Source organism: Desmodus rotundus, chromosome 2 (genome assembly GCF_022682495.2).
Source record: "Desmodus rotundus isolate HL8 chromosome 2, HLdesRot8A.1, whole genome shotgun sequence".
In the NCBI taxonomy this organism is placed as follows: domain Eukaryota; kingdom Metazoa; phylum Chordata; class Mammalia; order Chiroptera; family Phyllostomidae; genus Desmodus; species Desmodus rotundus.
Window position 1 is genome coordinate 7,226,240 of NC_071388.1, and position 26,532 is coordinate 7,252,771.

Genomic DNA, 26,532 nt, shown 5'->3' on the forward strand with positions numbered 1-26,532 from the left:
GGGAAATAGCTTCTAATAGAAGTTAGGGCGATAGAAAGCTGCCCTCCAGGCCCTCTGGTCCTCATATGCAGCTGTATATTAATTATAATTATCAGGAAAAAGTGTTCAGACTATGAAGAAAAGGAATTTAAAACTTCAAGAATGGCAACCTCTCCTGGAAATCCTGGAAAACTGTATGATAATTAAAATAACATCATAAGTGACATTTTTATGACAGTTGCAAAGCAGTTTGGGAAACAAGTGTCCTGCTTCCTATCACTTAGGGAAGGATGCTGATGAGGGAGCTGCCCAAACCACAAACACCAGGAGTATCACAGCAAGTGCTTGAGGGGGCTTCCCTGAATGCGGAGTCTGGGCTAAGGGCAGGGGGGTCCTAGGGCTCCCTGCCCACCCTCTAATCCCAACTGCCTGGGTTCAAATCCAAGCCCTACTTACCCAGGGGGGCAAGTTGTCTCGTCTGCCTTCTATATACTAGCGATTTGGATGAAAACATATCTGTCATTGGGCGACTGTAACAACTCAGTTATTGTGGGTAAAGCACTCACAACAGGCTGAGGTGCAGTCACACGAATCCACGCCACCTCCACTGAGGGGGAGACCTCTGTCCCCAGGAAAAGGGGATACCCAGGTGTCTAACTCCAATTACAACCCCCTGCCGCCCTGTGAAATCTGGGTGCTAGGCCCCCTTCTGGGCTTTGTTGTCCTCCCATTGGAAATGAAGGTGTTGGGAGAGGAAGATCTTCAAGGAAGGTCTGGATTTTATAAACCTTTGACTTTCTAAGAATATCCACAAAGACAGCTTTTTATCGACTAATTAGCACTCTTCAAATTTTCATCATTTATTGAAAGATACATATCAAGAAAACTGGTATGAAACTAACTTCAAAAAAATGAACCTATCAACAAAGACAGTCTTTTCAAAAGGGAAATGTCTTGATAGGCAGAGGTAAATAATGGCACCTTGTTCTCTGTTGCCTTTTTTCTCCTTTTTCTTCTGTGTTTGGGATTTGTTTTAACGAGTCCATCGTTTCTACTTCATTGGCTTGTTAGCCATACTCTCCGTTTGGTCACTTCAGTGGTTGCTTTGGGGTTTACGGTACAACATCTGTAATTATCATCACTTAGACTCAGGCGATGCTATGCAACTTCCCATAAAATGAGAGAGCTCTCAAATATCGTACTTCTGTGTCTTTACTCCAGGCCTCGTGCAATTATTGTCGTCCACTTTATCTGTACATCGTTACAATCCCCACAAGACACTGTTATCACTTTGTTTAAACAGTCGATTATCTTTTGAAGGATTTTAAACAACAAAAATACGATTTATTTATCCATGTCATTACTTTCTTCATTATTCTTTTCTCTGAGTAGATGCCATCAGCTGTCATTTTTCTTCTGATTGCAGGACATTTTTTAAAAAGATTTCTAGTAGTGCAAGTCAGGGCTGATGAACTCTTCCAGCTTCTGAGTGTCCAAAAGGCCGGTACCTCACCTTTATTTTTGAAAGGCGCACCGCACGCAGACTCCTGGATTACAGAGGTCTTCTCTCTCAGTGCTCTAGAGATTTCCACTTCCCCGCTGCTCACACTGGTTCTGATGAAACCTGGCGTCATCTTCACTGCTGAGCCTCCGTGTGTGACCTGTCCTTTTCCTCTGGCCATTTTTAATGTGCTCTCTTCGTCCTGGGCCCTGAGCTGTTTCATTACGACGATGTGCCCCGGTGTGTGTTTTATCACGCCGTTTGCGCTTGGGTTTCCTTGGATCCTCAGATCTATGGGTTCATAGTTTTTATCAAATTTGGAACATTTTGGCCAATAGTTCAATTATTTTGGGGGGTTATCATTCATTCCTTTGGGGACTCCATTTGTGTTTAAGTCATTTGAAGTAGTTTTTGGAATAAAGTTTTTTTTAGATCAGTTTCAGGTTTACAGAAGATTTCAGAGCATGCAGAGAGTTCCCGTACACTGTCTCTCACCACCTCCTACCGTTTCTCATTCTGAGCGTCGGAATGAGTGTAATACATTTTTTATAATTAACAAACCAACATTTATACATTTTTATCACCTGAAGTCCATGTTATAGTAAGGTGCGCTCTGTCGGTTCTATGAACAATGCCACGTACTCCTCATTAAGGAATCATCCAGAATAGTCTCACTGCCCTCAAAACGTCCTGTGCTCCACCCATTCAGCCCTCCCTCCCCCACCACGCTTGGAAACCCCTGACCTTTCACTGTCATTGCCATGGTTTTGCCTTTTCCACGATGTCACATAGTAGGACTCATACAGTAGGTTGTCTTTGCAGCTGGGCTCCTTTTACTTAGTAACAGGCATGTAAAGTCCCTCTCTGTCTTTTCGTGGCTTAATAGTTTATTTCTTTCTATCACTGAATTATATTCTATTGTATGGATATACCATAGTTTATCGTTTAAAATACTCTTATGCTTTATTCAAGACTTTGCAATAGGAGTTATGACCCTTTGAATAGGGAGATAAATCGTGCGCAACTCTGAACACAGGCAGAATAAGCGAGCACTTACACAGAGGGCCGACACGAGGGTCGGTGGATGGAAAATTCCAAAGAGGAGACATTAAGGGCCGGGCATTCTTGTGAAAGATGGACTTAAGACTCACACATCGCGGGTAGGACGAGGGACTTGATCACATATTATTAAGAGTGATCCGATATCAGATATCAGAGGTGAGGGACGACTTTTCAGGACTCTTAGTAAAACTGGGCCCAGGGAAAACAGACACAGAAGGTCAAGATCAAGAACTAGTTGAGAAAAGGGCTCAGAGGAACCTGAGGAAACTTTAGCCAAGGACGGAGTCTTTGTCATTACCCATTCACATACTGAGGGACATCTATGCTGCTCCCAATTTGGGGTGATTGTGAATAAAGCTGCTGTAAAAATTCACATGTGGGGTTCTCTGTCCTCCTTTCCTTTGGGCAGCAAACCGGGGCCATCGTTGGGCTCGGCTGCTTTTTTCCGGTTTCTCAGGGATCGCTTTCCTTCACTGTGAGTTGGCTGGTCTTGAAGACTGGTGCTTCATACACTTTGTCTGTGGTTGTTGCTGTTCCAGATAAAAGGGCAAATTCAGCCCTTGCTCCTCCGTCTCGGCCGTCATCAGAAATCCCAGTCTAAGGTTATTTGACCACAGTTTACAAAGGAAAAGACAGTCGCTAGCGTTTTTTTTGACGTGCCCCTTTGCTAAGCAGTAAATACAGCATGGGCGAGGGACAGTGTCATTTCCAGTGGTCCATCTGCATTCTGGTCCTCAGGACAGAAAGGGCAAGACAGTATTTTATTTGCTAGGGAAAGACTGTGGTTAATGAATGAGGCAGGATGGATGTCCCTTTACTCTTTCACTGACACGCAGACCTGGGTCAACTTGCTGAAAACTATTAAGAATAAGAATTTTCTCCCTGATCGGTGAGGCTCAGTTAGTTGGAGCATCATCCCGCGAACCAAATGGTTAGGGGTTTGATTCCCAGTCAGGGCACATACCTGGGTTGAAGGTTCAATCCCCAATTGGGGTACATACTAGAGGTAACTGGTGGATGTTTCTCACATTGATGTTTCTCCTCTCTCTCTCTCCCCCCCCTCCACCCCCCTTCCTCTCTCTCTGAAATCAATAAACATATCCTCAGGTGAGGATTTTTTTTTAATTAAGAAGAAACGGATAAGAATTTTCTGTGCTGCCAAAGGAGAGACTACAAGGCCATTTTACCCACTGGATTATTCCAGGAAAGTCGCTAAACCAATCTAAAGGGACCTCAGGCGTTCAGGCTGACCTGAGACACAGGCGATGCCCTGCGAGTCAGTGCTCCTTCTGCTCACACCTTCCCGACAGTCGTCATGGGGCTCGGACGCCCTCAGCTGCCTCTCCGCTCGGCCGCCCAGTTTTGTATCAGGAACCACACAGCAGTGGGAAACCAAGTTTTCCAGCTTCTCATCAACAATCTAAAGAATTACTACAGCCAATGTGTGCTCATAATAAGAAGGGAAATTAAATGAGGAAAGAAGTTTCATGGGGCAACGTGACTGCCCATCTTGTCGGTCTGAACAACACAGCCGCCGTGGGTCTGCCGGGCTCACACGCGGCGGAGCGTCAGGTGTGGGGAATACCTACGCTTCGGCAGCCATGACATAGGCACGTGGAAGGTGGCATGGACCCCAGACGAGACGATGGCAGTTCCACCTCCGAAATGACCACTGCCGTGCAAGAACAATCAGTTCTATGACAAATTCAGGAAAGAGCAGTTAAAACAGGAGGAAGCATTCAGTGCCTTTGTCCGACAGGAAACTCGAGGCAGAAATAGCGGGTTAACACATCCAAGCATAGCTCTTTGAAGTTCCAGGTTTTTCTACAAGTGGTACTTTGTAGTCCATAAATGTGTCTTTTATGACACATGAAAAAGAACCTGCAGCCCGCTAGGCAACAGGTGTTTCACCTAATTCCCCTGTTGTCAGGGTTAGAGGTCAAACAAATTTCATTTCCTTGATTTTCGTTATTTGGGGGATCAGTTTTTCATATCTCTTGATTAAAACCAATCTTCTTCTTCTTTTCTTAAGTGCATTCTTAGAACTCATGAGTATGTCACGGAGGTAAAAATGCAGTTGGGAAAATGACTTGCTGGCGGAATGAGTCACAGGCTAATGTTTGATCACTTACATCAAAGAGGTCGCATGCAGACATTCAGAAATGTGTCATATTTCACCCAGGTGGTGATGCCTTCAAGTCACACCTGCTCACCTGCCGCAGACCTGGTAACAAAGCTCCCCCGGCTACCCAGTGCGTACGTAAGACAACAATCGAAGTCACAATCTCTTTGTCCTGCCATTACGTTAAGTCAGTCTGCCAACATTTGAAAGGCCAGGCTTTAAAAAAAAAAAATTAAAACACTGTTTGCTAACTGCGGTCCAGCTGTGTGCTCATTTTTCATGGCTTGTTAAGTCTTTAGAATGACACAATTGGTCCTGGATGTACAACTTTTGATGTCTGTGAATCAGAGGTTGGGTTCCCCAGGTTGACTTGTAGCGATGGCATTTTTCTTTTAAAAAATGCATTATGATGTTAAGAGGAAGAAACCAACTCAAGGTTTATTCATTGACAATATTCCAGCAACATGTGCCATAGTCAAAAATGTTAACGGTGCCTTTCTTATTTCACAAAGAATGCAAGAATAGGAGACTGAGTCTGCTTCACTTCCAATATCCATCGATGCTACGGTTTTTTTCCAGCTTAAGCCTTAGTCTTCTTTTCTCTCTGTCTCCCCACCCTCTCCACTGCCCACCTCTGGGACAGACTGCAGGGAGGAAAGGCACGAAGAGGGGAACAGAAAGCAAACACACTGGGTTTGAGACACCGGAAGTCTGAGTATCAATTAGTCACAGTGCGAATAAACCTGGGGTACAGTTTGGACCTCACCAACTTAACGTCGCTGGTCTTAAGTTTCAGTTCCCGCAACGTGAGGCGCTCTGAAACCCCATCCAGAGGTGCCCCGGCGTCTCAAGGAAGCCGTGGGCCGTCTCAGACTGAACCAATGGCGGGATTTCCCTTGGTTCTCAGCTGATGGTGTTTTTGTTTTGGGGTGCTTTTCCTCTCCTGAATTTTTCACAATATCCTCATAAATATCATAATACCTAGAACAGAGGCCAACTTCCCATTGTAAATTGTGACCCAACTTTCTCTCTTTGTTTATGTCTGAGTCCCCCATTAGGATGTGAGTTCCATGAGGGTGGACACCATTTCATCTTCATATACGAGGTCTGTAAGGAAAAAGTCCAGCCATTGTTAACATAACAAGGAGGATTTCCACGACACCGCTGTAACCTGGCAGCCAAGGAGAGGGGACTGGAATGCACTTGTGTGAACAATGACAACTTCACCGTACTAGTCAGTGGGGGCGGTAGACACCCATTGAGTGGGCCTGTGTACTGTGTGGCTTGCGCTTTCAAAATGACTGAGCGAGTACAGCAACAGATCTGCATCAAATTTTGCATTAAGCTTGAACAGTCCTCTGCAGAAACCGTTCAGATGATTTGGAAGGCCACAGTGAAGGACGACTGGGGATTGGCAGCTTCATCATGACAACATGCTCGCTCATACATCACGTCTCATGCAGTCTTTTGGTGAAACATCAAATCACCCAGGTGAGTCAGCCCCCCTACAGCCCAGATTTGGCACCCTGTGACTTCTGGCTTTTCCCAAGACTAAAATCACTTTTGAAAGGGAAGAGATTTCAGACCATCAGTGAGATTCAGGAAAATATAACGGGGCAGCTAATGGCGACGGGGAGAACTGTGTGAGGTCCCAAGGTGCCTACTTTGAAGGGGACTGAGGCATCACTGTCCTGTACAATGTTTCTTATATCTTATATCTTCTTCAATAAATGTCTCTATTTTTCATATCACATGGCTGCATGCCTTCTAGACAGACCTCATATTCCCTGTAGTCGGCAGAGTGCCAGAACTATAACAGAAGCTCAAGAAAATACTGGCTGAGTAAACACATTCAGAATTACCCAGGCATTGTATCACAAACTTAATGTTAGTCTTGCATTAAGGACCTCCCCCAATTTCCCAGGGTTTGGTGATTTACAGAAGCAGAGTTGTAAGGGGTTTACATATGCATTGAACATTTTTTTGGCATGTCATTCAAATGGCAAATGTGTGGAATGAAAATAGGGACACCTCAGTAAGAAAAAAGCAAATGGTGATTATTTACAAGCATTTGCTCATTTGTTTCACTGAGAATGAGAACCAGTAATTTCAATATTTTTTCTTCCAGCAGTGCCCCGTACTCTGGAATCCAGCCGAGAGATGCTAAGGAGACACTGGCAGTGTCAGAAGGAACTGATGAAGGGTTTTCCTGAGCCCCAGCTGATGGCGCTTTAATGCTAGTCACCCTCCCCCACCCAAGCAGGCACCGAGGGAATAAAGCCTGAGGACTCCTACTCACCAGCCTTGATGTGGACATCCTGACTTCTAATTTTCCCTGAAGGATTTTCAGCTGTGCAATAATAAATATTATCATGGATTAAGGTACTAAAGCTTGAAGGAGGGAAGGGGAAAATTTGGAGAGTGCCGTTGGGGTGGACGTGGCGGATCCCGGGAACATCGTAGATCTCCTCGCCCGTCGCTAGGTACCATCTGAGAGACACAGGAGGGATGCCTGCAGCCGGGCAGGGCACCAAGGTCCCCGTGGTGCTCGCGAACACTACCTCTTGCAAAGATGCATTGACAAAGTAGAGGCTGGAGTGAAGGTCCTCACCGAAAACTACAAGAAAACAACATAAGAACCAGTCAGTTGAGTGTTCCTTCTGAACTTGACTTTCCATCAGCCTGGCCTAAGGAGGTTCTTTAAAAAAATAAAATAAAATCACAGGGTGTGCCTAAAACTAAATAATTTAAAATTGCCCAACTGACTACAGACAGAAAGGCTGGTGCTGGAAAGTAAGGCACCATCTTCAATTCACATTTTGTACACAAGCTTATACATTTTCCAGGGGCTTAACTTCGAGCAGATTACTCTTCAGTCCCATGCCCTGTGCCCTGCTCTGTCTTCATTGCACTGACCACTCTCAGAATCTGTGTTTTATATTCCTTTTTGATCGTGTCCCTCTGGGACACGTGCCCTCTGAGAACAATGTGCTGAGTTGCTCACACCTAGGGAACAGGCCTGACGTGCAGTGAGAAGCTAAACGAGGGAATGACTAGATCCAGTTGCGAGGATCAGATTGCTCGGGTGGGTAGGGGCCCGGAGCGCTCCTTTGAAATGAAATTAGTCACCACTTTTTAAATTAAAAGTGAAGATCATATGTAAAGCATTTGAAAAAGCAGAATCAGTTTTCTGAAAAGTGTCCAATCAGCAATGCATTTTTACTTGAAAATATGTACCAATAATAAAGAGAACTTTGACAAAAGCATCATTTAATTCCATCGGACTATGACAGCTCCTGCTTCAGGTTTTCCATTTTCTCCTCTGGTCCATCTGCCTGCGCGCCTTACCTGTGTAATTATACCGTAATGTGCCTACGGAAACTATGTAATTGTTACGGATTGCTTCATTCTCATAACAGTACTTCGTGTACATTATTCCATTTTCCTATATGGACGTCACAAGTACATGGTAGTGGATGAACATTTTAAAATGGAAAAAGTACATTAAAAATCTGTATATTAAAAACACATTAACATTAAAAGATATTTTATATAATATGATTCTCTAAACTATTTTCCTGATCTTGGTTGCTTAAATGGTTTCTACTTTAATTACTAGAAATAAAATGCCTATTAACCCATCTACACATATTTGGCTTTTTAATTCATACATGGAAAACCTGCACTGCACTCAGTACTAATAGTTATGAAGTCTCATTTATGCAAACAAGGAAACTCAACGCGTGGAACCCCCAGATTAAACAAAATATTTTTCCCAACTTTTTTTTAATTTATTTATTTGTTTTTATTCAGTTACAGTTGTCTGCATTTTCTCCCCTTCCCTCCACCCCAGCCAGTCCCACCTCCCTCCCCCACCTCTACCCTACCCCTCGATATGATCTCACCTTTAACTGGGACATAATCAACAAAAGAAAAAAGCAAACAAAATATAACCAGAGACATTGAAATTAAGAACATTGTAACAATAGCTACAGGGGAGTGGGGAGGGGATAGTGGGTAGAGGGGTCTATAGGAGCTACTATAAACAAAATATTTTTTAATATATTTATTTATTATGCTATTACAGTTGTCCCATTTCCCCCCCCTCACTCCACTCCATCCTGCCCACCCCCTCCCTCCCACATTCCCCCCCTATAGTTCATGTCCATGGGTCATACTTATAAGTTCTTTGGCTTCTACATTTCCTACACTATTCTTACCCTCCCCCTGTCTATTTTCCACCTATTATCTATGCTACTTATTCTCTGTACCTTTCCTCCCCTCTCCCCCTCCCCTACTGACAACCCTCCATGTGATCTCCATCTCTATGGTTCTGTTCCTGTTCTAGTTGTTTGTCTCGTTTGCTCTTGTTTTTGTTTTAGGTGTGGTTGTTAATAACTGTGAGTTTGCTGTCATTTTTACTGTTCCTATTTTTGATCTTCTTTTTCTTAGGTAAGTCCTGTTAACATTTCATATAATAAGGGCTTGGTGATGATGAACTTCTTTAACTTGACCTTATCTGAGAAGCATTTTATCTTCCCTTCCATTCTAAATGATAGCTTTGCTGGATACAGTAATCTTGGTTGTAGGTCCTTGCCTTTCATGACTTGGAATACTTCTTTCCAGCCCCTTCTTGCCTGTAAGGTCCCTTTGGAGAAATCAGCTGACAGTCTTATGGGAACTCCTTTGTAGACCAAGATCTCCTTTGCAGACATCTGTGTTTATATGTGACTTTCTTTTTTTAAGTATATTTTATCGATTATGCTATTACAGTTGTCCCATTGGGGCAACTGTAAAAGTGGTACAGTTGTCCCACTTTTTCTCCCTTTTATCCCCTTCCCTCCTGCACCCCCCCCCCCAGAATTCCCCCCCTTAGTTGATGTCCATGGGTTGTACATATAAGTTCTCTGGCTTCTCCATTTCCTGTACTATTCTTAACCTCACCCTGTCTATTTTGTCCCTACCATTTATGTTTCTTATTCCCTGTACCTTTTCCCCCATTGTCCCCTCTCCCCCTCCCTGCTGATAACCCCTCCATGTGATCTCCATTTCTGTGGTTTTGTTCCTGTCCCAGTTGTTTGCTTAGTTTGTTTTTGTCTTTGTTTTTGTTTTTAGGTTCAGTTGTTGATAGTTGTGAGTCTGTTGTCATTTTACTGTTCATAGTAAATTGATTTTCTTAGGTAAGTCCCTTTAACATTTCCTGTAATAATGGCTTGGTGATGAAAACCTCCTTTAACTTGACCTTATCTGGAAAGCACTTTATCTGCCCTTCCATTATAAATGAGATCTTTGCTGGATAGAGTAATCCAGGTTGTAGGTCCTTGCTTCTCATGACTTTGAGTACTTCTTTCCAGCCCTTTCTTGCCTATAAGATTTCTTTTGAGAAATCAGTTGATAGTCTGATGGGAACTCCTTTGTAGGTAACTGTCTCCTTTCCTCTTGCTGCTTTTAAGATTCTCTCCTTATCTTTAGTCTTGGCTAATGTAATTATGATGTACCTTGGTGTGTGCAACCTTGGGTCAACTTCTTTGGGACTCTCTGAGCTTCCTGAACTTGCATGTCTAGTTCCTTGCCAGATTGGGGAAGTTTTCCTTCATTATTTTTTCAAATAAGCTTTCAATTTCTTGGTCTTCCTCTTCTCCTTCTGGCACCCCTATGATTCGGACGTTGGAATGTTTAAAGTTGTCCCAGAGGTTCTAAGCTTCTCATTTTTTGAATTCTTGTTTCTTCATTCTATTCCAGTTGCATGTTTATTTCTTCCTTCTGTTACAAATCATTGATTTGAGTCCTGGTTTCCTTCCCTTCACTCTTGGTTCCCTGTATATTTTTCTTTATTTCATTTTGCATAGCCTTCACTTCTTCCTCTATTTTGCAGCCATACTTAGTCATTTCTGTGAGCATCCTGATGACCAGTGTTTTGAACTCTGCATCTGATAGGTTGGCCATCTCCTTATCACTTAGTTCTTTCTCTGGAGTGTTGATCTGCTCTTTCCATTGGGCCATATTTCTTTGTCTCAGCACACCTGTTATATTGTAAGGTGTGGAGCCTTAGGTACTCACCACAGTGGGGCAACCCACTTTGCTACATTGTGGCACTGTCTGTGGGGGAGAGGTCAGAGAGTGAACAATGTCACTTGCTCAGCTCTTACCCCACTTTCAATCACTTCCCTCACTCCCTACAAGTGGATTGTGCCCTTTCAGGTGCTGATTCCCAGGCAGGTGGTCTTGTGTATGTTCTAGGATCCCATGGGTCTCTCCAACAGACTCTCCTGTGAGACTGGGAGTTTTTCCCGCTGCCACAACCCTCACAGGTGTTTACGGCCAGAGGCTGTGAAGCTTTATTTCCCTGTGATAGAACCCTGGGTTTGCACAGTCTGTCTCACTCCCCAGTTGCTCCTCCCAGCTTATCCGCATGCAAACGCTGGATAGCCCAGTCCTGCAGCTGCTGCCTCGCCAGTCCAGTCCTTGCTGCCCCAGTTTTAGGTCTCCACCCTTCCTACTGGTCTGGATGAATACTTCTTCTTTAACTCCTTGGTTGTCACACATCCATACAATTCAATTTTCTGGCAGTTCTGGTTGTTTTTTTTTGTTTTTAAATTGGTTGTTATCCTTCTTTTGGTTGTACAAAGAAGCAAAGCATATCTACCTACGCCTCCATCTTGGCCAGAAGGTCCTGTGTTTATGTGTGACTTTCTAAAAACAAATGCCTACCCCAGTGCCATCTTCACAGGAGATGAAAGGAGCCCTAGATACTTGGAACTAACATCACTGAGCAGAGATGAGGATAACGTTTACTGAGCACCGATGTTGAACCAGGCAGTGCTATGAGACTGAAGGGGTCACATCATTTACTCTTGCGAACAGCAGTGCTTTTGGGTGACTGTAGACTCCTCTCTGAGGATGATAATTCGGAGATTCAGAGGGGTCATCACTTGACCAAGGACTCAGGACTAAGAGGTTGAAGAAATCATCTTTCTCATGAAGATTTCATTTCATGATATAGTTGCTTTTCTTCCACAAAGCCGAATCTCGGGGCAGCTGTGTTCATGAGCTTTAGTATCCTCCAGCTCCCTTACTTGGACATCCACCTTCTTTCTGTTGGTCTCTCTCACTGCGGGCACCCTGAGCGTGCCGCCTGGGGGCCAATGCTGACTCTCGGGGCTGGGAAAGCAGAGTGAATGCCATTTGCCATAAGATGGCAGAGAAAAGTGTACTTTATAGAAGTAGATTTGCTCCAGGAGAAGACAGGTGTTCATCAAGTAGTAACCGATAGTTTTCTCTTCCAACCAAAACTCAAGTCTTTAGCAGTGCCCCATAAATCAGAATATAAAAAATTACTGCTAAGAAATTGGTTCAGATCGGAAGCAGTTGTGATTTTACTTTTGAGCTTTCTAGGAAGCTGATGTCACCCCAGACATACTGTTAGGACCAAGATGACCATCCCTCTTCAGGGCTAATTAATTCCACCTAGGTTCTTTTTTTCCCCTTTCCTACATTCCTCTTCTGTCAACTGGATATGGGTCATCTGAACTAAATAAAATTTAAACACATTTGAATTTGTTTTGTATCACAAAATTAGCCTTGTTAAGAATAGCAATTCTTTGAAAATGTGAATATATATAAGATATATTTACAAATTAAATGAAGAGTTTCCTATCGTAAACCAGATTTCAAGAGCCAGCTTGTGAAATCATTTAAATGACTGTGAGAAAAATGCAAAATAAATGTTTAATCCTAGTAGTTAAAAAGATAAGTGTCCTCTGGGGAATTGCTGTAACTTCTCCTTACATTTTTTTAAAGGTATTTCACATTAGTCTTTCTATTTCACACCATTGGGTTTAATAAAGTAACAAACTCATTCCCTAAAATACACATCATATGGCCACAGGCCAAAAAAACCCAAACAAACCAACCCCAAACTATGTTCCAACAGCTTTTGTGTCTTCCATCTAAGGGACCATCCACCTGCTTAAATAATAGTATTTCACTTTATGGAGTGCGACATGCATTTTAAATACAGTAACATTCGCTCCCTCCAGAAAGTGCACAGGCAATCTCAGTGTGAATTACATGCATGTGAAAGCTCCTTGAAAGTAACTGCAGTTTAATAACAGAAAGCTAAAGAAAACATCTGGCGTCACCCTGTTGTCTAACTCAGGTCTGACATCCAGGGATACAGACACCAAGGGCGGTATGGGGGTGCTGGGCACATTGTTACTTTCTTCGCAGATTTCTCCATATTTTATATCATTGTAACAGATGGCATAACCACGGCTCTAGTGACAACAGGAAGAAGAATGTTATGCTAAAAAGAAAAACAAGACAACATCGTTTTCTTAGAAATCCAAAGAGGGTGAAAAGAAGAGATGAGGCGGGAACATCACAGGAAGCAGTGCCTCCATCCTTTCTTCATGCAACAGTCTTCCCTGAGCCCTCACCATGGCCCGGGCCCGGGGCAAGGCCCCAGGAATGCAAACGTGTGTGAGTCACGGTACTGCTCCCAAGGAATTTCTGGTCTAGAGGGTGCATGGCTGGCAAAAAGAACAATGATAGTTCTTTGGCTGTATATTTGGACAGAATTATCCACGACGCATTACGAGGGCCTAAGTGACAGAAACCAACCCAGTCCAGGGAAGATGAGGATGCTTTCCAGAGGAAAGAGCAGACAGAGGTACTATGTGGAGGGCATAAAAATGTTAGGATGCTGAGTCGTCACAGGAAGGAGGGAAGTGAGAAGATGCCGGAAAACAGGAACCTCAGGGCAGAACTATGGGGGACGCACACTGTTGGAGAGGGAACTTGAGGTTCTTTATGCGGACTCACTTATTCTCTGCATAGCTACTCAGCAACTACTAATTCCCCGGCTTTATGCCAAGGCCTGGGGACATACTAACAGCCAAGGCTTAAAGAGGGATCTCCGGGAGCTTACATTTCAGATGCTTCTTGTAAAGTCTGGATCACAAGGGTGTGAAATCTCATGCTGAAAAGCAGGTGCTTAATTCTACAGTCAATGGGGAGTCCCAGTCACAGGGCATATCCTTAGAGAAGTGAACCTGTGCATCTACACAGAAACCTGCACACAAATGTTTAAAGCAGCATTATTTATAATTGCCCGGTGCGCAAACTATTCAAGTGCCCATCAGATGACAAATGGATAAACAGAATCTGGTATGTCCATGCCGTGGAACGTTACTCAGCAGAAGAGAGATGAAATACTGATACATGCTGCAGACACGAACAAGCCTTGACACCCTTATGCTAAGCCCCCAAAAAGCCAGGCACAAGCAAATACATCCTACATGATTACATCCATATACAGTGTCCAGAAGAGGAAACTCTAGGGAGAGAGAAAGGAGATGCGTGGCTTACTTAGGGCTGGAGGTGAGGACAAGAGGGTAGGAGAGAGATAACTAAAGATGCAGAGATTCCCTTTGAGGTGATTGAAATGGTCTAAAGTTGATCCTGGTGAAGGCTGTACACATCTGCAAAGTTACAGAAAATCCGCCGAGTTGTACAAATGGGTGCATGTCAGTGTACGTAAATTCCATCTCAGTAGAGCAGTTTAAGAAAACAGGGAGTCAATGAACATCTTGACACCGAACAAGCAATTGCCCAGGCTGCAGTTTTACAGAGTAAGCATGGGGGGGGGACGAGGAGTGACGACCCCAGGGGCGGGCAGGAAGTCTGCGGTGACGGGGTGGGGGGCGGGAGTGGCCTAGGTCTCCCTGGGCAATGACGGTGTGAAGGGAGGAGAAAGCCCACCCAGACAGACATGTCTGATAGGGTCCCACCAGGATTTGTGGTCTGGGTGTAGGAGTCATGAGGACCAGGACGAGGAAAAGCTATTAGGACCCTAATCTAATAGCCTGTATACCTGGCTGCACAGTCACACCTTGAATCCAGCAGAGGACAGACAAGGCAGAGCTGGTTGGGCAGAGGACACGGCAATGTTTTACTAAGGCTAAGGGGGCACTGTTCTTGGACCACCCGCTAGCGAGTTAGGAATAGGGATCCGAGACCCCAGAGAGAGATCGAGCAGTAAGGGAAGCTGATGCCCACCCCTGGGGGAGATGTACCGAGGACAGGGTAAAGAACAAGGAGACACACAGTCCAGAGATGGGTCCTTCGGGATATTTATAATTAATCATTCATTGATGTATAAAAGCTGAGCAATGGATATTTGACCAAGGATTGCACCCCCAAAACATAATGAAATGCTGCAAGTCAGTAAGAAAAAAAGATAATATAATAAAAATGGGCAAAAGTCTTGGACAGTCACTTCACAAGGGCCAATATGTAAATGATCAATAACCACATGAAAAAATATTCAACGACACCCACTTCAATGACTAAAATGGAAAAGACAGAATATATTGTCTCAAGAATATAGAGGAACAGGAATCTCATAAATTGCAGGTAGGAACGTGAATTGATAAAAATCATTGTGGAAAACTGTCCCTCGGTGACTACAAAATCTGGATATATTGCTGAAAGCCAGTGATAAAAAGAAAACTCTGGAAGGCAGGCAGATTTTTTAAACACACACTCTACACAGAGAAACAGAGAATGATGGCGACTTATCCAAAACAACACAGGCCAGAAGACAGAGGAGGAAAAACATTCAAGTATTATTTAGAAAAGAAAAAGACATATCTCAATCTGAAATTCTATACCCAGCAAAAGACGGTACCTTTTGTAAACGAAGGCAAAATAATAATGACTTTTCAAACATTCAAAAACTAAGAGAATTCATTGACAGTAGACCAGAAATACGAGAAATGTTAAGGGAAGTGTTTCAGGTGGAAGGAAAATTGTATCAGTTAGACATCTGCAACTTCACAAAAAAGAAAGAGTGACAAAAAATGGTAAGTATGTGGGTAGGTATTTAAAGAGAATGCATTTGCTCATTTAAAAAAATCACCAGACACCTTACTGTGTAAAGCGAAAGTGATGATAACGTCTTGTGGGTGTAAAACCTGCAGAGAGAGAAAGCGAATGATGCCATTAGCAGAAAGGCAGGCGACGACGGAAATGACAGTCTGCTTTGGCGAGCTGCTTCTGCTACATGTTGTGTTACACAGCAGCGTTTGAAAGCAAGTCGTGTTAGCTTAAAGACGGGTATTGTAAACCCTGCAGCAGCCATTCAAAAAACAAAAAGCATAACAAAACAAACTTAGATATTAGCCGACTAATGTAGATGACATGATCATTAAAAAATACTCTGATAATCCCATAGGACACAAGGAAAAAACCCCGGAAACTAGATGGCCTAAATAGGAAACAATTATCAGTATGTTATATTTAAATCCAACCAAATTGGTGTTAGGCCATTAAATATAAATGGCCTAAACATTCCAATTAAAAGGCAGAAATTGTCAGAATAGATGAAAAATCAAGACCTAAACTATATGTTCTCCAGAGGAAACCCATCATAAACATTTTTTTTAAATCAAGTAGGTTAAAAGGAAAAGCATAGAATAATTCACCATGCTAACACTACTTAAAAGAAAGCTTGAGTGGTCATATAAATATCAAAGTAGATTTCAGGTAAGAAATAGTACTAGGGTGGTTAATTTCTAGTAATAAAATGGTCAACTCATCAGGAAGACAATCCTAAGTTTTATGTATCTAATAAGAGAACTTCAAAGCACAGAGAACTGGGAAGTAAGTTTCTTTCTTTGTCAGTGATAACTGCCATTGGGATGATATATCAATGTTTTTTGTTGAGTATTAATCTGCCTTCTTGCATTTTGATGCTAATAAATTGTGCATACAAAAATCCAATCTTATCTCTCATTCCTACAGTTGGTTTCTGAGGGTCCATCCACATTGGTCCCCTCACTGCCTGGGGTTCCCAGACCCTTTCCCATCTCAGGGCCTGTAAAAATGCTGGACTCTCTGCTGGGATACTTTGCCATCCTTTACCCAATACTACTCATTCTTTGAATCTCAGCTTAAACATCAACTGTTCAGGAATGTATTCCCGGTCTTCTACCTCCCAGGCTAGACCCCATGTCCTCTCAGCTTCCTACATCATCCCTTCCAGCTCTTATCTCCATTGTTTGGTGTGTGTGTCCCCCCCCCCCCCCACCATACACACTACATTGTAATCTACAAGAGGGGCCCTATGTGTAAATGACACAACCTTATTCCTGGTACACAATGCACTGAGTGGTACATGATAGAAGCCCTCAAAAAGGAATAAATATTTAAAAATAGTGTCCTACAGGTAACCTATCCATGTGGAATGGCAAATGGAGCTCAGCCCTATGGGAAAAGCCCATAGGTACGTAGTGGTACACAGGAGGCCAAACCCACGGATCGGTTCTCCCGTGGGAAGTCAGGCCTGCATTATACCTAGGCTGCTTTGTAACTTGCTCTTGCTAAAACTCCCTCACCCTGAGTTGAGGCAGCAAATGCTTACTGCATATCTTTAAAGTAACTTCCTGAAGTCTGTGCTAATTCTCCCAAGGATTGAAGTGTAACCAGACTAATTACTCTTACCATTCCCTTGCATTTGCAACATTTTTTTCTTGTTAATCTGTAAGAAGTAATCAGTAACATCCTTTCCCCTGCTAGCTGTAAAAAGTAATTACCTAAAGCAAACCTAAGTATAATGAATGAAACCTTCTTTGATGTATGCTATTAGAAAGCCAATAAAAGCCTGTCAAGACAAGGGTTGGAGCACTCTCCTCTTGCACTCTGAGAGAGTGGCTGTGCTGTCCCTTTTCCCCCACAGGACTCAGTGGTCCATGTGGATTTGTCTCATCTCATCCACAATGCCCCGGACACTGCGAGCCAGTGTCCACATCAGCGTCCATCAGTAGATGACCAGATAAAATAACTATGGAACATTTACACAATGGAATAGTACTCAGCCATAAAAAAAGAAGAAAATTTTCCCCTTTGTGACAGCACGGATGGACCTGGAGAACATTACGCTAAGTGAAATAAGCCAGTCAGAGAAAGACAAAGGCCATATGATCTCACTAATATGTGGAATCTAATGAACAACTGAATTAACAAGCAAAATAGAGACAGACTCATAGATGGAGAGCAGGGTGACAGCTCTGAGGGGTTTAGAGGCTGGAGGGACTGAACAAAAAGGAAAAAAGACTCATGGACAAGAACCCGAGTGTGGTGATTGTAGGGGGAGGAGGTATAAGGGGACTAAACGGTAATGGGAAAAAAATTAAACAAATATATAAGTAATGTATGTTAGGGTTATATATACATAATTCCTTTAAAGGACCTATTTTAAACTTTTCTTCATATGCATAATCAATTATAATCTAAATGCCGTTATATAGATATGAAGGAACGAGAGTGGCTGAGAGAATTTCTCAGATATCATAAGAACACATTTATGAGATTTTAGCTACTATGTGTAAGAATGTTCTTTTTATCCAATATTTGTACTGATTTTGCAACAAGGAATAAGAGCTCAATTTTGCTATATGTTTTACAAATCTCTGGAGGAAAAAAAATAAGAAAAATGTTAATGTTTTACCCAGAAAACATCTGAGTATTGTTTGCAATATCCTCCCAGAGAATTATTTCCATATGTGTGTGGGGAATTCATTCAGAGATAAAGTCTGTCCCTTTGGATGGGTGACAGTCACTCTCGCAAACATTGCTGGAGGTTAGGTGCACATTTTCAGAGAAGAATAATGAGTAACATGTAAGTAGTTTGCTATGTCCTGGCATTTATATTTTAAGCACAAAGGTTTCAAAAGACATAAAAGTGGCTGGTGATTTGGAAAAAGCAGAAGATACTTGGGGAATTATAATTATAAGCAGCAAAGCGCATGAATAAACCAAAATAATGTAAATGACTCCTTAAGATTTGGGAGCATAACATTTGGGAACGAAAATAGAACAAATTAATGAAGAAAGAGGAGTGAGTGCAAATTCACATAAGGAATTATCAATGAAGCAAATCACCAACAAATAGAATGAGGGAAAAAGCTACCTTATGATACTGTTGACAACATTGTCTTATACAGATTAAAAAGGCTCGGAGAGAGGGAGGAAACTCCAAAAAAAAAAAAAAAAAAGAATGTCCAAAAACACAGTAACATAAACTAAAAATGAACAGAACAGCAAAGCAACAATAAAATAAGACCAGCAAAGGGATGGACACAATGAAAGCAACTGAAGCCAACTCAATCACCTATCCTGTGATTAAAGAACAAAAGTGATCTAAAACCAGGGACCTCAGGGGTGCCTTGGCAGGAAAGAACTGTAACATCTGAGTCCAGTAGCGAAACCTTAGGCTCCAGGGTGAAGGGAAAGATCGGAGGTCAGTGATAAAAATGACACACACTCTTCTCAATCTCATTCCTCAGCTTCAGTTTTCTTTGGCCCGAACCCCACCCTGCCCAGGGGCACTTACTATTCCATTTTCCTCTGCCTTGAGGACTGACACAAGTCTGATTTTTTTAAGTGGTTTATTTGTCAGGTAGTGCCTAAAATTCGCTTTGTGTTTTAGTCATAAAACGAATGACCATTTTCATCATTGCAAATATGCCCTAAGTCCTAAGTGGCAATCTTCTGAATGAGAAAGGCTCTTAGAGGGCTGAAGGTAGCTACCCCGGTCCGCGCAGCGTGCCGCCCCCCAGTGCACCAGCCTCAGGGAGAGAGACACCCCCACACTGCCCCAGCTCCCAGGCCTGCGGGTGCTCCCTCCACTTCCTTAAATCGCACGCCTGGCATCTACCCCCTGCGCATCTCACAGTGCCCCAGCTGACCTCTCTCCTCCTCTTCCTGAGGACTACCTGCAATTTGATTTACTATCACCTTAATGGGGTTTTAGGGGAAGATGGGTGGACGGTGACAGCGCATGGAGGCGCAGCTGCTTCCTCTCACCGCAAAGGGTGCTGTCCCCGAAGCAGTGACAAGAAGATCCTGTGTCTGGGCTCCAGGTGTGACACGCCCTCTGCCCCACCACAGGACTCGGCTGACTTCACGGTCAGCTGGACTCGCATAGCAACCGATCCAGTGTTACACTGTTTTGCCTTGGCTTCATTGAGATAGTGCTCACTTATGTGACTTCATTCATTGCTGAGACATTTGTACCCTGGAGGTACCAAAGGGGACATACACCATTTGCTTACACAGCACCCAGTACGCAGATAATGCAATGAGTGCTCGAGGACCATTCAAGCCAGGCCTCTGTTGAAGTAGGAAGGGTGTGTCTCTGGGACACAAGGTGCCATCTTCCTTGGGGTTCTCTGGAGCAGAAACCTGCTGTCATGGTCTCCAACAAGAGGGGACCAAGGACCTGCTGTTTCACCTAAATGTGTGTGCCCATGTATAGAAAAACGCATGAGCTGACCTGGAAACCCATGCCCAGAGTGTCAGGCAAATAAAAAAAAGGCATTTTCAGATGATGCAAAGGCCAAAATTTTAACTGTCATGGACCCTCTTTAAAAAGCTACTGGAAGAGGAATAAAGAGGCAGCAAACCAAGAAAGCGGAAGATGTTACAGACAAGAAACAGGCTCAGCCACAGCTGAGAAACCAAGGGAACTTCCAGAGAGACTCTGAAAGATTCCAGGGTAACCACGGGGCAGCAGAAACTAGTCTGGATGGGCGCAGAGAGAAGGTACCCAGACAGAGGTTTCGAATGATAAATGAATAACGGAACAGCTGAAGACCCTGAAGTATACAACTGTACGAGAAGGAGTAGTCAGTCCTGCTGCAGCATTGGGCCATGAGCTAGTCACACATGCAGTGAAAACCAAGTAAACCAAGAAGTACGTGATTATCAATTAATCCTAGGGAAAACACAAGGCTGCTGGGGAAAGGAAAAGTGTTCAGAATATGCTGTGCAGCTCAGCGGCAGCAAATATTTACATAGTTGCCATAATGTAAACCCTACATATTGATTCAACCCAACGTGGTAACATCATTATATGGAAAAAAATAGAAGATAAAGGGGAAAGGCATTCAGTCCATAAAATTAAGTTAAATAGAATTATAAGGCTAAAAATAAATATTTCGGTATAAACAGAGGATTTGAAAATACAGGGTGGGCAAAAGTAAGTTTACAGTTGTTTGTATGGAAAAAGACATGCAGGTTATGATTATTGCAATAACTTTATTAACTCAAAAAATGTCACAATGTAACTGTATACCTAGTGTTGCCCACCCCGGTACAGATCTGAATACTAGGAGAAAGAGCTTAGAAAGGAAAAAAAACACCGAAAGCAAAGCCTGTAGGTGAACGTGGTTCTGGAGAGTGTGTTTCACACCAATCGGGCTTAGAAGCAGCCGTGACTGACCCTCACGGGCAGCGATGCTTCCAGAAATGCATGACGGTGGGTCTGCTCTTCTGCCTCCGCCCGCCAGCATGGAGCCCACTGACCCCACACACGCTCTCGGTGCTGGAAAGCAGACGTAAATCGAAATCACACCTGTACAGGTACATTGGGGAGTCTCAATCACTGAAGACTTCAGAAACCAATTCTGTTGATTGGAAGCCTGGCCAATTATTCCCCTCACTTCATGGTCTCCCATCCAGTGTGGGATCCAGCAGCCTGAACATATCAAATTCAAATAGTTCCCTGTCTTCCTCCTCTTCCAAGTGATGCCCTTCCCCATTTGTTCATATTTTGGAAAGAGCTAAATTAAAGGCACAGGACGTATGTACACAAACATTCTATTCTTATGTTAGTTTTTAAATAAAAGAGCTAATAGCCGCCCATCTTTATGGGGGCTTGGACCCAACACTTGGGTCCACTGTGACACCCCTCTTTTTCTCATTCCTTAGATTCAGTACATCAGAAAGTCCATCCGCTGCACCTTCGGAACAGACTGAGACTCAGACACTTGCCATCTCTTCTGCCGCCATCCCTCCCCCTGGATGGTGTCCCACAGCTCTCTCTGCCCCTACTCCCCGCCCCCAACACATACACTCTGATCCATCAGCCCGAGGGATCCAGCTAAGCATGTCAGTTAGCTCTCTCCTCTGCTCAGAACCTTCCAGGGCCCCCATTCGCTCCCAGGAAAGCCAACCTCTCTCCAGGATCCCTGCTCACTGGTCCTTCTCTGAGGTCACCTCTTCCTCCTCTCCCTTGCTCATTCCAGGGCAGCCTTTTGCTGTCCTTTGACCATCCCTGCTGGCTTCAACCTCTGGGTCTCTGTATGTGCTCCTCCCCGAGTCTGGGATGCTCCACCACCTGGTTCACGCCCTCACCTCTCCAAGCCTTTGCCAAGCCCTGTCCTTTTCCCTGGGGGCTTTGCGCTGAGCACAGCGCCCCCGCCACTGTGAAGACTCCCGGCCCCCCCCACCCCCCACTGCTGGCTCCGTCCACAGCGCTCGCTGCAGAATTTCCTCGCAAATTGTCTTTTTTGATTGTCTTTCCCTCCCCTTCAACTTTTGGTTCCCAAAGGGTAGATACTTGGTTGGTTTTATTCCCTGATATATCTCCATAAATACTTCTTGAAAACATGAGGGTTGGGCTCAGTTCACTTACACACAAATAAATAAATCTCAGAGAAATACAACCTTTGACAATGTGCCTTTGGCTGCAAGTGACTCATTAATCCCACCTGTATGTTTATAGAGCATGTGGTCCATTCCAAAGCATTTTCTCCCACCACCATCTCATTCAATCAAGGGAGTGTTTACTCTTACACCCTGTACTAGGTGACAAGCCAGAGGCCTTGGGGAGGGAAGGGAGTCAGTTATCCATGGCCCCTGGGCAGCACAAGGACAAGAGAGTGTCCCCTTCACTCAGGGAGGTGCATCTGCATGTGACATCATTGTAATCTCTCCTTACGTGGCCTGCTGGCCTCGTTTCTACCAAGACAGTCTCCCCAGTGCATTACTAAACTTTAAATTGAGTTTAAGTCTGTTATCATTGCCTTTGTTTTGGTTGTAATTGAATAGCTAACTTATTGAATGTGTATTATGTGCCAGGACTATGCAAAGTACTTTAATGCAAAATTTCATTAACTCAAAACAAATGTTACAGGCCATTCTCATTGCTATTTTCACATTAGAGATGAGAAACCACATGAACTCCGAACTCTGTAGGGAGGAACAGACATGGGATTTGACCCCAGAAGCCATTTGAACAGGGAGTGTGTTAGGGTTCAGACCTTCTGAGAAAAAAGAAAAATAAAGGCTAGTCCTGGGCCTAGTCATCTCCTGGGAAGGGAGGCAAAGTCACCTACAGTTCTGTGTTGTATTCCTCAAATGTCAAAATCCCCAAGTTAAGACACATTTGATCTGAACATTGTTGCAGAATAATGATTCACGATTCTCATCACAAGGTGTGCTGGGCTAGGTGCTGCATTTCTCAGGGGTCCTTGCAAACAAAGCCTTATAAACTGAGTCTTTGTCATCTCTCATCTCTGTCATCACTTCCTTTTAGGTGGACTGAGGCTCAGCAATGCTATCCTCAAGCTAGAACTGCACAGAAAACAAAACAAAAAACAAAACTCTGCTTCTGCAATGATAACATTTATTTTCTTCTTTCCTTCCTTCCTTCCTTCCTTCCTTCCTTCCTTCCTTCCTTCCTTCCTTCCTTCCTTCCTTTCTTCCTTCCTCTCTCCCTCCCTCCCTCCCTCCCTTCCTTCCTTCCTTTGTTCTAGAAAATCCTGATTATCTACCTTGGCGTACTTCTTCCCCAAATTAAAACTGTGATTAAGAATTGAAACAACCAAACCAGAAAATGCAATTTTCAGAGTGGTTTCCTCTAAAGACATCCCCGAGGCCCGAATCCACAGTGAAAAATGTAGCATGTTCAAAATACACTGTGGCGTTAGTGCTAATTTCCAGCTGCACGAGGCTATTCCCTTAAGGGACTAAATCTCAGCTGGAATTCATTAATTTTGACAGTTTGCCTATCACACTAGAATGGATTCGCTGAGTCATAGGAACTAGGAAGAGAAGCATCACATTCTTCCTGCTATTAAGTATTCATAACAGAATGGGGATCGAATATTTTCAAGGCAACTAGACACACTATTACTAACCCCAGGACCCATGCACGCAAAGTGCCGTGGGCTCCACCAAGCAGAAACCTCACAGCTGCTCGAGCCCCTTTCCTGGTGCGCACCAACCAGCTGTGTAATGGGCTGAAGCAGCCCTGGGGCGCAGAAGAAGGTCGTAAAATAGAGTCTATTGTCCCCCGTTGGAAATTGGACCTGATTTGGATTTGACACTTCATTTGGGCAAATGTCCTTGGAGGCATATCTCTTCCGGAAGGTCGGGGTTGGAGTGGGTGGCTGGCTGTTGCCAAATGAATTCTCCAGAACAGTCTCAAACGTGAAGGAGTAAGACTTTTAAAATAGTTCCTTCATGATGACTTCTGAAAATCAAATTGAGTTGTAATGCCTGAGAGTTACTACTGGAAGATTTTAAATTAAACCAAGCTGGTATGGTTCATTTCCAAGAGGGCGCGTGAAGACAGGGCCCCTCGCGGCCCTTGCCAGTGTTCGCTAGAGATCAGATCTTATTGGTAAAGACGAAAGAGGTCTGACCTTAAATGGTTACAGGGAGGAAATACTACCCAGTCCATCAAAGCCCAGCACGCTTCTTGATCTGGTTCGCCTCCCTCCACGTGAAAATAAGCTGGTGTGGGATGCTGACAGGAACGTTCCGAAGGAACACCAAGTGCAGGAGAGGAGGAGAGGGGAGGCTGGGACGGGACTCACAATCTTCTGGCTTCTAAATCAGCCGTGCCCTCATTTGCATATTTTGGGATGGCTGCAGTATCCTATCCGCAACCGCAGTGCGTGCAACTCACTCATGATTCCTGAAGCTCAACACTAGGAAATATTATAAAGCGATCCTATCACTGTGAGAAAAAAACAGCCCACAGAAAGTAAACCTTGGAACCCATGGTTCCAAGGAACCCTCACAAGAACTGTTTGCCTGTTTGGATCAACTCTACAATCTTGAAATCAAAGTAATTGAAATGTTTGTGACTCATTCCTTTAAGACACAAGAGGCCAGTCAGCTCCAAGAATGTCACAGGCACCGAATTTCAACTTCGGTGAGGGAATGTGGGACAAAGGGACCTGTAGGTAGAAATGTCTGAAGCGGTGTTTAGGAATGAATCAAAGTCAGCCTTACAGAAATGCTGAGTTCTCTCGGCACTGGAGTGGTCCTAGCGTTGTGTTATTTAATGTGTATTGGTTACTGAAACAAAAAGAATATGACAGCAATGATGATGAGAATTATATTAACAATAACCTTCATTCAACACTGTTCCAGACACTGTTCATTGTCTCCTTCAGTCCCCATCGGCTCCTCGGGGCAGGTGCCACTGCTGTCCCCACTCACAGGGAGGAAGTTAAGTCAGGTTACTGACAAATTACACACTTGGGGAGGGGTGGAGGAGGAAGAAGGGGGTCGGTCTGTTCAAGCATCCATAACAAGACACCACAGACTTGGGGGGCCTAAGCGACAGAAACTGATTTTATGACAGTTCTGGAGGCTGGAAGTTCAAGATCAAGGCATCACAGGTATGTTGTCTCCTGAGGCCTCTCTCCTCGGCTCGCAGGTGGCCGCCTTCTCTCTACAGCTCAGGTGGTCTTGATCACCTCCCTAAAGGCTGTTTCTCCAATACCGTCAGCTTCTGAGAAACTCGCAGTCAGGGTTTCAACATGGGAATTTGGGGACACAATTCAGCCCATACTGGAGGGAAACAACGATGGTGGGGAGCTGAAAGGAGAATTTGGGGCACATGTGATAGGAGAATTCTGAAGGTTCTGTAAAGACAGCGAAGGGCAGTGGGACAAGATGTTCTCATGGCCCCGGCCACCTCTGGGGGAGGTGGCAGGCAGGCAGACTTGGCCTCAACGCGAGGCAGGGTGTCCGACTGCGGGAAGCGCACTGCACCAGGGGGGTGTACTGCAGTGTTTCAGCTGTGATAGGCTGATGCAGCCACGGGCCTTGAGGGTTGATTGGACAATGTCCAGGTTCTCACGCCTTTCCATTAAGAAGCATGAAATAACTATAGGGAAGCATATTTCTCTGCCTTGAAGAGATATATTGATTCCATAATGTGATCCTCTTGGAACCTCCCTCTGTGATGATGTGAAAAGGGTCCTGTGATTAATTACCTATTGGCTCTAATCCCTAAAATAACTTATAGAATTATTGAAATAATTTCAAGTGAACACGCTTGGCAACGTAGGTGAATTTGCCCTCACCTAGTGCTCATTAGCTGCAAGTATCATCTAACTGGAAGGTGATAGCTTGAATCCAAGGTAGAAGCATAAGAATGATGAATTAAAATCACTTTAGGAGAGGAGTCAAAATGTGGAGAAGGCAATATATGTGACTATTATCACTATTTAATGATGCTGTGTGAGGACTGGGCGCGGGGCCAGCACCACCAAATGACGATCACTTGCTATTGTTCCTCCTGCTTTAAAAGTCTGCTTTCTGTGCTGGGTAAGATCTATGTGTTTGGCAGGTCAGGTGACTGCATACAATGATTTGGGGAAATTACTGTGACAGCTAAAGTTTTATATGGAAAAATGTTCACATCCATTTTCCTTCTAATATCTGAGAAACGCACTCTGTAAAATCGATTCCACCCTTCACCCACAAGGTCACGCTATGCCAAGGGCTGTGCTGGGCCCTGGGTGGGGAGGGCATGGGGGTGTATGTAGGCTCTGGCAGGACCCAAAGCCAGGTAGCTGCTGCCCTTGCTATAATCCTCAGGTGACAGTAATGACAAGAAGGGAGGGTGGAGGAAGTGGGAAGCAGGAGGTATAAGCGGAGCTGGGACAGGGCGGAGGAGGGCAGTGGACGCTGCCCGCTGGGCTCACGGGTGGCGCTGGGGAAAGTGCTGCCCACTGGCTACTGGGCAGTTTCAGTTCCCCACTCCTGGTCTTTTCTTGCA

At 44.0% G+C, this 26,532-nt stretch overlaps 1 protein-coding gene across 1 annotated transcript in view; it reads right to left on the minus strand.

Moving 5' to 3' along the window:
• The window catches only part of LOC123480257 (cell adhesion molecule DSCAM), a 452,836-nt gene that overhangs the window by 335,180 nt on the left and 91,124 nt on the right, over window positions 1-26,532 (minus strand). Inside the window, exon 2 of the mRNA XM_053917294.1 lies at window positions 6,964-7,281. Coding sequence (XP_053773269.1) covers window positions 6,964-7,281 — 318 coding nt within the window. The remainder of the gene's footprint in view (window positions 1-6,963; window positions 7,282-26,532) is intronic.